The sequence below is a fragment of the Camelus dromedarius genome, chromosome 12 (genome assembly GCF_036321535.1).
Source record: "Camelus dromedarius isolate mCamDro1 chromosome 12, mCamDro1.pat, whole genome shotgun sequence".
NCBI classification, from domain to species: Eukaryota; Metazoa; Chordata; class Mammalia; order Artiodactyla; family Camelidae; genus Camelus; species Camelus dromedarius.
In genome coordinates, this window is record NC_087447.1 from 13,377,892 (window position 1) to 13,390,896 (window position 13,005).

The window sequence follows — 13,005 nt, forward strand, 5'->3', positions numbered from 1 at the left end:
GGCATGTGTGAATGTCCTGCAGTCAGTCACAGGCGGGCCTGGTCGGGATGTTTCCTTGAGCTCAACAAAGGTATTTTAGGTTAATGCTCAGGCACAGGAGGCCGGTCCCCAGAGAGGCGTCATCCATTATGTATACTTTAAGCTATAGGCGACCCCCCTTTAGTGATTAACTTATAGCAAAAGCAATAGAGCACAAAGGTGAAAGTAAGAGAAGCAGACCCACTGTGAAGTCAGAGCTGTTCTTCCCGATCACTGGTGTGTCCGGTTTAGCGTCTCTGTGTAACAAAGTGACAGTATGAGGAAACTGAGAATTAATTACTTCTGTGTAGACTGGTATGTAATAGCCTTCAGAAGGCTAAGCAGCTCAATGTAAAATTTAAACACAGGCATAAACACATGCATCTATGAAAATATGCTGCTATTTGCAAAAGTAATGAGTCAAATCTCAGAGCAGAGCGACTGCATCTGGAAGAACTGAGAGACAATGGTCTGGGATGTGGAGGAGGTTTAATTAAACATGGATTCTATTTTTAATATTTACTATCCATCATACTTACAATTTTTATTTAAAAATTAAAATATTAAATGAAAAATTTCATAGGTATAGCAAATGAAGCTGAATAAAGAGGATGGTGTATACACATTAAATTTTGTAACTAGCATAATAAATGGAATAATGATATAAGACAAGAATCTGACAAAAATGAAACTAAGAATGAGAAAGTAATAAAAGTAAATGCAGAAATTCATTAAAATTAGGGTAACTCTATAAAAATTTCATTGACTAATTCATTAGATATTATTTATTGACTCCCTGCTTAATGCATTCTACCCTTCTCCACCCCACTAGGTGCAGTAATCAACCAGACATTACAGGATGTACACATTGACAGGGGAATTGTCATTGGTTATGAACATACAGTTCAACTTTTACTTCAATTATCATAAATCCTTTAGAGAAAAGGAAAGTTTGCATCAGATTTATGAAGACTTTTGCATTCCAAAGAGATTGGCCCTAATGCTAAATTAGTTTCTTCATGATGAATAATGCACTTATTTATTACTTAATCTCACTTTTTTCTCCAGAGCTTCTTCATAGCATTAGTCATCTCAGAATTTCTTAGACTGTAGATTAAAGGGTTCAGCATAGGAGTGATGACTGTAAAAAATACACTTAATGATTTATCAATGGGGAAAGTCTTAGCGGGTCTCACATATATGAAAATACAGGGAACAAAAAAGCAGACAACCACAGTGATGTGGGAACCACAGGTCTGGAGAGCTTTCCGCCTCCCTTCCTGACTCAGGTTCCTTAGAGAGCGCAAGATGACTCCATACGAGATGAGTAAGAGCAGAAACACAATAGTGCAGATCAGTCCTCCATTAGCCACTACAATGAGGCCAATGACATAAGTGTCAGTGCAGACGAGTTTCAATAAGGGGTACACATCACAGATAAAGTGATCAATGACATTGGGGCCACAGAATGGGAGCCCATGAATAGTGCTAACTTGAATAACTGAGTGCAGAAAACCTCCAACACAAGACACCACCACCAGCACAACACACACCCTTTGCTTCATGATAATCAAATAATGCAAGGGTTTACAGATGGCCACGTAGCGGTCATAGGCCATCACCAGCAGAAGGAAGACCTCTGATCCACCAAAAATGTGCTCTGTAAACAGCTGAGTCATGCAAGATTCAAAGGATATGGTGTTTTCCCCAAAGAATAAGTCTGAAATCAATCTGGGGGTAAAAGAAGATGAATAAGTGGCATCCATAAATGATAAGCTAGCAAGAAAAAAGTACATTGGTGACTTCAGGGTCTTACTGACAGTTATTGTCACAATAATGAGCAGGTTGCCCACCATGGTCAAAATGTAGAAGAGCAAGAACATAACAAAAAGGACCTTCTGCTCCTTTGGATTCTGTGTGAGGCCCAGGAGGATGAAATAAGTTACATTGTTCCTTGGTTCCATCTAATCTGTACAAGAGGTGATTTCACATATCAGAAGCATTTTACCTACAAAACAAGGCAGAAAACTTTTAAATGCATTCATTACAGTTTTATATTTTAATTATCCATTCCATTAAAACAATGTGTATGAAGCATTTATTTGTGCCCAATGCATCAGAGATAGTGTGATTACCAAGTTGGATAAGGCATAGTTCCCTCTCTGTGATATGATATATTATGAGGAATCAAACAGTTTCAGATCCACATAATGAATAACAGTATTAGACATTTACAGAAAGCTAAGAGTCACAGAGTAGGAATGTATCAGTCAAACTAAAGTCAGAGAAGGCTTCTCTAAGAATGTAATTCCTTAGCTAAGCTTCTAAGAGAAAGTGAAAGAACAAGAAAAGATGGGAAGGAAATTCCATGAAGGTATACCATTTGTAAGTTCTGAAAATGTAATACTTGACACCCACATAAGCTAATTTACACATCCCAGTGTAGGTAGATCAAAATATGAATAGATGGCCAGTGCCCTGAACTGTCTCAGAACTCCCCAAACTTCTCTCTTACTGTCTTAGGTGGATATTCCCCCTTTTCCTGATGATTCATTGCTGAAGCCATCCAGTTTTGTACCTCCAGCCTCTGCCTCTACGTGTATAAGCAGCATGTACCATTTTGGTCATCTCCAGTTGGGTATCAATTTAATATTTATAAAACATCATTTAAAATGTCCACAATAATAAATGTGTTTCCCATCTCATGAAATGGTACTGCCTTCAAAGTAATTGTTCAGATAAAAAGTTCTCACAGTATCGTTCGATTCTTTATTTCTTTCATATTAGTTGTTAATACTTTGAATATTTCCTGTTGTCTCTACTTTCAAAATACATCACAAATTGGGTCATTTCCTACCTCCCCCCACTTCTGTTTTTGCCCATTGTAATCACCTCCTGCCAAGTCTCTCCACTTTTATTCTGGCCTCCATGAATCTGTTCTCCTTAGGTAGTCCAAAGTTTGCTCCTTAAATTTTGTTCTGATTATATCACCCAACTGCTCTAAACACTTCTAGTGGATTCCAGTTATGTACTCAGAATATGTGTCACAGTTAACATTTAGAGTGATAGGAACTATTTTCACCTTTTTATAGCTGAAAAAAAAATGAGGCTCAGACCATCTCATTAATTTCCCCAAGGTCACACATTTTTACATGATAAAACTAGAATTGGAACCTAGGTTCAATTTATCTCAAAATGATTTATTTCTTACATAGTAAAGTCACACAATTGTGAATCCTGGTTCCCACTATGTACTGTTATTCTCACCTTGTGGAGGCTTGTTCCATAATCTGAAGGATGAGTTTTTAAATTACTCATAACCTGGAATTCTCTTTTTATCCGATTTGACAACAGAGGGCAAAAGACTGCATTATTACTTGAGGATATATTCTATTTCATTTCGCTATGTTTATTTTTTCTATGGAGTCTCCTGAATATTCAGAAGACATTTTATTTGCACTATAGATTCTTTAAGAGAAATATCATGGTGACTACAAAAAACAAAGGTTTATCATGTTTGGATAATTTATCAAAAAGATCAGCAAATCCTATGTTCACATAGGAAGATTGTAACCAGCCATTTTCTGAGGGAAATGTATCTCAAGTAACTTCATTTCCTCAACTTCAAAATAGAAAAATATCATTTAATTGTTTAATCTTCTCCTCTATCTTGTTGGTGTGGCCAGACTAGTTGATTTGAGAGTTTGAGATACATTCTGTTTCTTTTTTTGTTATGATTTGCTTGAAGCCTAAAAAAGGATCTCCTGAAAAATTATATCCATTCTTAAATGATAGTATCTCTGTTCCCACTCGGGGCAAGATCACTGGACATTTTATTCCTTCTAACCTCATTTGTTGTTCAGTCTTAGAATTGGAAAGTGTCCAAAACCGATTCTCACTTAATTAAATTCACTGGGATTTTCCACTACATTTTAAAAATTCATCAGTATGTAAAGAGGCTACCAAACCTCATCACAGAATTAGGGTGAAAAAGATGTCACATGAAAAAAAAAAAAAAGAAAAACAGCTTTATAACTGCTTTCAAACTATTGCAAACCAAAAATAAAATAGCAGCCAAATATTTTGTGTCAGTGACAATTAATTCCTCAAGTGTTTCCCCACTTGCCATAGCAAGCTTATCATTCTTTTTGTTTAATATTTGACCTATCCTGTCTTGACATTTTTTAAATTCATGAAAATGTTATCACCATTTCAGATATAATATCTAATATTGTATCTGCTTATTATTTATTTTAATACTTAAGACAACTATGTTATACAAGGAACTGTGTTATAGTTGAGGTGACAGCAATCAATAAAACAAGGGAAAAAAATCACATGAAAGTTTCTTTCAAGATGGATCTTATATTCTTACAATAGAGTCAGACAAAAAAAAGGAGACAATTTAATAAATTAGGAGGTTAGGGGGCCATTCCAGCAACAAGAATGCTTACAAGGTCAGTCAGCTTTCAGCATGTTCCTTTCTGAAGGCCCAGATAAATTATGCATGAGGCTTTCTAGAGATAGATTAATTAATTATTATGTAATTAATATATTTATTTACATATATACTTATAAAACTAACATGTTTATTAACTTAATACTCTATGCGAAGTAAGGAGTTCTATTACAATTTAAAAGACTCTAATAATAAAGTGTTCACAATAACTAACATTTCTGAGCACTTAGTTATCTAAGAGTTTATACAGATTCTTTTATTTGATTTTGAAAATATCTCCACCATTTCCCATTTAACAAAACTTGAGGAAGTCTTGTTTTGCCAAAGTTTACATTAAAATGGGAAACTTAAGATTTGATCTCAGAAGAATCTTCCTCAAAAAGACTATGCTCTTTAACATTATAGCATATTTAAACTGGCCACCCAATGCTCAAAAATGTACGTGAAATTTGTAATAATGTAAAATCCCCACCAATAAAGCAAAACTATGAAAATGAGTTCCTTAAAGTGAATGACTAGTTAAGATAATAAAAAAAATGACTTTATTACTGAGTCTAAGTTTATACTGCTCACCACACAACAGGCCAATAAACTGAGACACAAGCTGTTAGGGCAAGAAATAGTGACTTTATCTGGGGAGCCAGCAGACCAAAGATAAGGTGGACTAGTGTCCCAAAGAACCATCTTGCCTGGGTTTGGATGCTAGTTTCCTTACAGAACAGAAAGCAGAAGTGAGGCAGTAAAGTATAAAAGGTGAAAGGTGTTGCAAATATTTCCTGGTTCTGGCCAGACTCCAGAGGGCATGTGTGAATGTCCTGCGGTCAGTCACAGGCGGGCCTGGTCGGGATGTTTCCTTGAGCTCAACAAAGGTATTTTAGGTTAATGCTCAGGCACGGGAGGCCGGTTCCCAGAGAGGCGCCATCCATTATGTATACTTTAAGCTATAGGCGACCCCCCTCTTTGGTGATTAACTTGTAGCAAAAGCAATAGAGCACAAAGGTGAAAGTAAGAGAAGCAGACCCACTGTGAAGTCAGAGCTGTTCTTCCCGATCACTGGTGCGTCCAGTTTAGTGTCTCTGTGTAACAAAGTGCAAGTGTGAGGAAACTCAGAATTAATCACTTCTACATAGACTGGTATGTAATAGCCTTCAGAAGGCTAAGTGGTGCAATGCAAAATTTAAACACAGACATAAACACATGCATGTGTGACAATATGCTGGTATTTGCAAATGTTATGAGTCAAATCTCAGAACAGAGTGACTGCGTCTCAAAGACTGAGAGACAATGGTCTGGGATGCGGAGGAGGTTTTATTCTACACTCTTTCATTTCCATAGATTCTATTTTTAATGTTTATTACTATCTATCATCCAAATTATATATTAAAACTAAAATATTACATTAAAATTTCACAAGTAAGGCAAATGAAGTAAAGATAATAGTCCATACAGCATTAAGTATTTTAACTAAGATAACAAATAGAATGATGATTAAACACAAGAATCTGACAAAAATGAAATTAAGAATGAGAAAGTAATAAAAGTAAATGCAGAAATTCACTAAAATTAGTGTAACTGTATAAAAATTTCATTGACTAATTCATTAGATATTATTTATTGACTCCCTACTTAATGCATTCCACCCCTCTCCACCCCGCTAGGTGCAGTAATCAACCAGACATTATAGGATGCACATTCTAACGTGGAAACTGTCATTGTTTTTAAACATATAATTCAATCTTTAATTTAATTATCATAAATCCTTTAGAGAAAAAGAAAATTTGCATTAGATTTATGAAGACTTTTACATTCCAAGGAGATTGGCCCTAATGCTAAATTAGTTTCTTTGTGATGGATAATTCCCTTATTCAATACTTGATCTGCCTTTTTTTCCTCCAGAGCTTCTTCATAGCATTAGTCATCTCAGAATTTCATAGACTATTGATTAAATGATTCAGCATAGAGGTGATGACTGTAAAAAAACATGCTTAATGATTTATCAATGGGGAAAGTCTTAGCAGGTCTCGCATACATGAAAATACAGGGCACAAAGAAGCAGACAACCACAGTGATGTGGAACCACAGGTCTGGAGGGCTTCCCATCTCCCTTCCTGACTCAGGTTCTTTAAAGAGTGCAAGATGACTCCATATGAGATGAGTGAGAGCAGAAACACAATAGCAGAGCTCAGTCCTCCATTGGCCACCACTAAGATGCCAATGACATAGGTGTCAGTGCAGATGAGTTTCAATAAGGGGTACATGTCACATGTAAAGTGATCAATGACATTGGGGCCACAGAACTGGAGCCCATAAATAGTGCCAAGTTCAATTACTGAGTGCAGAAATCCTCCACGTAAGACACCACCAGCAGCACAACACACATCCTTTGCCTCATGATAACCTAATAATGCAAGGGCCTACAGATGGCCACACAGTGAACATAAGCCATTACCAATAGAATAACAATCTCTGATCCACCAAAAATATGCTCTTTAAACAGCTGAGTCAAGCAATATTCAAAGGATATAGTGTTTTCCCCAAAGAACAAGTCTGAAATCAATCTGGAGGAAATTGAAGAGGATTAAGCCATGTTCAAAAATAAGCTCACAAGAAAAATGCACATTGGTGAGTTCAGGGTCTTACTGACAGTTATTGTCACAACAATGAGCAGGTTGCCCAACAAGGTCAAAATGCAGAAGAACAAGAACATAACAAAAAGGACCTTCTGCTACTTGAGACTGTGTGTGAGGCACAAGAGGATGAAATAAGTTACATTGTTCCTTGCTTCCATCTAGTCTGAACAGGAGCTGACTTCACGTATTAGAAGCATTTTACCTACAAATCAAGGCAGAAAACTTTTAAATGCATTACAAGTTTTATCCTTCATTTATCCATTCAATCAAAACAATGTGTATGAAGTATCTATTTGTGCCCAATGTGTTATAGTGCAGAGCTCTACAGATGGTCACATAGAGTCATAGGCCATGACCACAAAGAGGATGATCTCTGAAGCTCCCATGAAATGTTGAGTAAAGAGCCACTGAGAAGGAGACAGCTTTTGAAACAGAAAGCAAATTAGCTAATGTTTTAGGGATTGTGGAAGAGGAATAGCATATATTTATCAAAGACGAGAAAGTCAGGATGAAATACATGGGAGGGTCCAAAGTTGGGCACAGATTATAGCAACCTCAGTGAGCAGGTTGCCTGTGACAATGACAATTAGGTGATAAGTATCACCAAAAAAAGAATTTTCTGCATCTGAGGATTCTGCTTAAATCCCATTAAAATGAATTCAGTCATATTCATCCTGTCTTCTTTCACTTCAATGCTGATGATGAATGCAGAATTGGGGCATTAACATGTAAAGACAATATTTTCAGTAGCAAGGTGACAAAAACAATATATTGGATTTTCAAATAATCCAAAGCATTTTGATAATATAAGCTATTTTTTCCATAGTGTGCTAGAGGATAAGCGACATGACAAAAAAGAGTGAACAACTGAGGCTGTTTAATTCAGCTTCTTACAAAGATGCTCAAATCCCTCTTCAATGCCTTCTGACAGCTTGTCCCTGGGCCTTTGCTGGAGGACCTCTAGTCACAGGGAGCTCACAGTATAATAAATCTGCTTCTCAGCCAATAAGAAATGCTAAAGACTCTTCTTTAACTATTAAAATATTTGTACAACTGTTGATTCTGGTTCTGCACACTGTTGATACACAGACTGAGTCTAATTCACCCACCCCTTCCATTTAAAAGCCACTTAAATAAGTCTAAGGAATACAGGCCTGTCTCCCCAGCACTTGGTTCAGTGTCTGACTCACACTGCTGTTCAACAAAATTAGGTGAATAAACAAGTTGGAAGATGTTCAATTCCCTCTGTTTTTTTTTCTTTCTTTCTTTTTTTCAAGCAAACTCTAAAACATAGCATTTACTCTCTTACCTCCCCAAAAAACAACAAAGAAACAAAACAACTGAATAAACAGTTGGAATGTTAAAAATGATCTTTCTTTCACCCACTGAGATCTCTCACTCTCTCCATCATGAGCAGCTCTCTTTCCTGATCTACTTTAACCAGTCCCCTTTCCTTCTGGCCAAGGGGTAGTGTGAGCTGAATATTTCAGGGAAGGTGAGAAGAAAAGAGGAATGTCATAGTGTTTATTGTCCTGGTTCCCTGTGGTGGTTTGTCCATGGCTGGGCACTTTTCACTGAGGATGGGCTCCCTTGGATGGAACTTTTGGGCTCCTGTGATCTCTCTCTGAAGCCCTACTGTGTTCATGTCTTCCTACTGTTACTAACCCTGGGGTCTTTATCATCCCCTGTTAGTTTCTCTCAACTCAACCCATACCTTGACAAGTAAATATATTCAACTCATTTAATCTCCCATTTTGAGTATGCTATTTCTTGTTAAAACTCCAGTGGATGCAGAAATTTTGTGGTTATTCCTTTGTAAAAATGTAAACGTGAAAATCATTTTCTCTTTATGCATACTTATTTTGTTCATGAGGCATCTGTAATTCCTTTGATGTATAGCTGCTAAATAAATGAAATTTTGTTTGGAAAAATATTGTGAAAGACAGAAATGCAACACACTCACAGAAAAAATCTATGTGTTATCTATAGCATTCCTTTGGAGTCATGAGTCTATGGGATTTATACCTTTTACTGAGTTTAAGCTGCTTTACAACTCTTGAAGTTGTAGAAAACTGACAATAATGTAGGTAGTTTTTGTCCATAGAAATAGAGTGAGAGACACACACACTGACAGAGAGACGTCTGGAGAACTAAAGAGGATCCCTCTCAGCTAAGCGTCAGACTACTGATCAGTGCATGCATTTCAGGAAACTCCCTGAGGCTGGGGAAAGTTTTAACCAGATGGACTACTGAGAAGGGTGCTTGGACTTCACACCGGACCCAGAATAATGCACATTCTCACCAGCTGGAAAAGCTCTTAGCTCCCAAGGCCAGGGCAGTGAGTTGAATATTTAGGAAGATTTAGCGTCAGTCATGGGACATAATTACCCCTAGACTGAGAGCATCTCAAGGCCGCCTCAAAAACCACACCAGAAAGAAAAAAAAAAAAAAAAATCCAATAGAATCAAACTAATTACTAAATACTGTGTTCAGAGTTTTGTGTCTTTGTTAATGTGAAGTATTAATCTAATTATTTTCTTTGCCATACTTTGTTCATTTTGTTATAAGGTGCATAAAATGCATTAGGAATTGTACTAATTCCTCCCGTCTGTGAAAGTATTTATGTATACTGGTGCTATTTCTTTATTAGTGGGTCTGTAGAATTCATTGATTGAAACTATGTGGAAATGAAATTTTGTTTTGGGAATGATAGGATTCTAAAGAATTCATTTATTTAGGTATTAAGTTATTCCAGCTTTTAATTATTTTTCCTTGTGTGTTTAGAAACTTGTAAGTTTATAGCAGTGGTCCATTTTCCCTTAGTTGGTGAGTACACCATCATAAATTTGCTCATCGTATCATTTTATTCTTTTTAAGATCTGCAGTATCTGCAGTGATGACCCTCCCTTCACTGTTAATTCTGATAATTTGTTCTTTTTTCTTATTTTTTTCTTAATCTGTTTTCTAGGATCTTATCAATTATATTAAGCTTTCAAAGAACAAATTCCTGGTTTTAAATATTTTCTCTATTTTCATTTAATTTCTATTTATGATTTCTGTCTTCTATTTGCTATTTCCTTTCTACAGTGTCCTCTGGGTTTAATTTTTATTATCTTTTTCTAGCTTCTTGAGACAGAAGCTCAGTTCATTCCGTGTAACATTTCTTGACTTCCAACACTTGCATTTAAGGTATACATTCCTCTCTAAGCACTCCTTTAGCTACGTCCAGTGGATTTATATAGAATAATATATCACATATAGCCTTTTATACGTATACATATACTTCATAAGTACCTTTCATATATCTTTTATAGAAATTTATATCATTATCCTTGTGTTGAAAATATACCTTTCAGAATGTTCACAGTTAATTTAGATTTCTAATGCTTACTTTGTAATTAATTGGAAAATGATACATTTTAGTTATCAGTCTCCAGTTGAATTACATTATTGTAAAATATATATGTGTATATATATACTATATGATTTAAGTCCTTTGTAAGGTATTATGATTGTGTCACGGCCTAGTCAATAGTCTACTTTGGTGAATGCCCCATGAGCACTTGGAGATGAACAGAATAGCCCTACAAATTTTTTCTTCCCCCATTTCCACACTAACATAGATTCTATCAACTTGCCTGTCTGAAAATATGTCACCAACTATGTGATAAAATGTATCTGTATTTGAAATGAGTTTTAAGTGTCTTGTTCTGAAATTAGCATTCATAATATTTTGGAAATGAGTTCAGATGTCATCTTCAAAGACAAAGTTTAAACACATATTCCTATTCTGAAGGTCGTGATTTAAACACATTTTTACATATTTCACTTCTGCCTAGACTGGACTTTTCCTTTCTGGTGACATGACTTCAAGTTTGTTTTTTGTTTGTTTGTTTATCTTTTTAGGCTTTTCCTTGGGGAGCATTGTCCTGTAAGTCCTGTTCTATGTGGTGATTATCCTGGTGGCATCCCTGGAGAATAAAGAGTCTACCATCGAAATTATGATTAAGGTCCCAATGAATTTAATTAGACAAGAATCACCCTTGGAGATGCACCAGTTGAATGGCTCCATTACATGATCAGGAGTTCAAATGTAGATAAAGGGTTTACTGACCTTTGTTCTTTCCTTACAGGAAAGACACTCATGAACTGAAATGATGGACTCCAAACTTAAGAAAGTATGTATATGTAATCATTCTCCATCTTTCAAGAAACCCAAAGTTCAACAATGCTGTATCAAGGCAGGACAGTATAACTTACTGAGACTCAAAAGACTGCAAAAGCTATTTCACTATCTCAGATTTATTGGTATAAGTCACCAATAAAATCATTTCTATGCAAACAATTCATAACACAATTTACAGTTTTCTCTCCAATCAAAATGTTGAATTAACATTAGTCGGTGATTCGGACAAATCCTGCCAACAATGACTATTTTAGTTCTCTGTTCAGACTCAAGATTCAGAGTTCTTTAGTAACGGGCCATTGATACTCATTTTGAAAATCCCAGTTATCTGAAAAGGAATATTTTTCTGAATGACTGAGATGAGTTAGGTTTCCTGCCAGCATGGAATGAGTTGGTCACACAGAAGCAGTTCAAGGTCCAGTGATGGTGTATGTATCTTGCTCTCTGTGTTCTGAGAGATGACATCAGTGGGTGAAGGACAGAAGAAAAGGCAGAGAATCCAGAATGTGGATTGAATGGCTGTCTCCTTGTGCAGGTAACCCGGGAGGGTGTTTATTCACAAGATTCTGAACTAAGCTTTACATTTTGCCAGAGTACAATGGTGGCATGAGAGTTCAGTCTTTTAAAGGTTCTCCTTTGTGATTTTCATAATCAGCCATGTTAGCAATCCTTTATGATCACTAAAGTGTATGGAGATTGATTTTATTCTATAATACTCTTCCTGAATATTTTTGTATTACCATCTCCAACAGAAAGAGACCTTCTTTAACATAAAGTAGTCTTAGAAACTAATTTCAAGTGTAACTAATTTGGGATATTACCATGAGATATTTATAAATCTGATGATAGTCTCAATCAATATGTTTTCTAAACATTGTTTGTTAATCTGTTAAAAATTAAAAGATGATGTAGCATCTGTAGACCTTGAGTGGCTTTTAAGGACACAAAGTAATACTGTAGTAAGTAAGCCATTACCTCAGTTCCCACTTTTCTGTTCCCAGCTTCAGTGTACTAACATGCTTGTTGGCCATATAGATGTATTCTTCCTTTAATTGTTTGTTTGTATGTTTATTTATTTTATATTTCATTTTTATTTTATGCATAAGTTATTTTGACACTTTTGTCTATTTTAGACATTAACTCTGTGTAGACCCTGTAAAATGTAAATCTTTCTCCAAACTGCCTTTGCCTATTTACACTGTGGTATCTTTTCCTAAGACCTTAAAAACTTTTTTGAAACGGTTAAATATATCTCTTTGAGACTTAAATGATTGCTTAAGAAGTTTCTTCCAACCCTAGATTGGAGAAGGTCACTTCCTTAATGCTGGAAATTAAAATAAAGTAAATCTTTCTTTCTCTTTTTATTAGAACTTTAATCAAATTTTATTTTTGTATGAGGTATTACCTATATATACAATTTAATTAGCTTTCAGATGGAAAGCTAATTGTGGCAACTCATTTACTTAATAATATTTTCTTGTCCCACATATGTCTTAATTTCTTGCCACTCCATTAGACTGAAAGCTTTTTGAGGTTAGGGACAATGTTTTAATCAGCCTTGTACTATAATCACTGAAAGTACTGGAACACAATAAATCATACTGCCTATTCCTTGATTGAATAAACTAATTATCTAAAACTTCAGGAAGCCCCTAGGAACAATTATATTAACAGAAATTTTTGTCCTGAACACTGAAATAAGACATACAGAA

The 13,005-nt window shown here is 35.6% G+C and overlaps 1 protein-coding gene and 1 pseudogene across 1 annotated transcript; both read right to left on the reverse strand.

The window, feature by feature from the left end:
* Window positions 1-1,059: 1,059 nt before the first annotated feature.
* LOC105103480 (olfactory receptor 4A47) lies at window positions 1,060-1,985 on the reverse strand. The gene has a single exon (XM_010997077.3). It carries the CDS (start codon window positions 1,980-1,982, stop codon window positions 1,071-1,073), a length of 912 nt encoding a protein of 303 aa, XP_010995379.3. The 5' UTR covers window positions 1,983-1,985; the 3' UTR covers window positions 1,060-1,070.
* Window positions 1,986-6,412: 4,427 nt separating this feature from the next.
* LOC135322604 (olfactory receptor 4A47-like) lies at window positions 6,413-7,046 on the reverse strand (annotated as a pseudogene).
* Window positions 7,047-13,005: the final 5,959 nt, after the last annotated feature.

Bases quoted from the DNA above. Each gene is read 5' to 3' on its own strand.
- LOC105103480 (XM_010997077.3), bottom strand. From the start codon at position 1,982: ATGGAACCAAGGAACAATGTAACTTATTTCATCCTCCTGGGCCTCACA.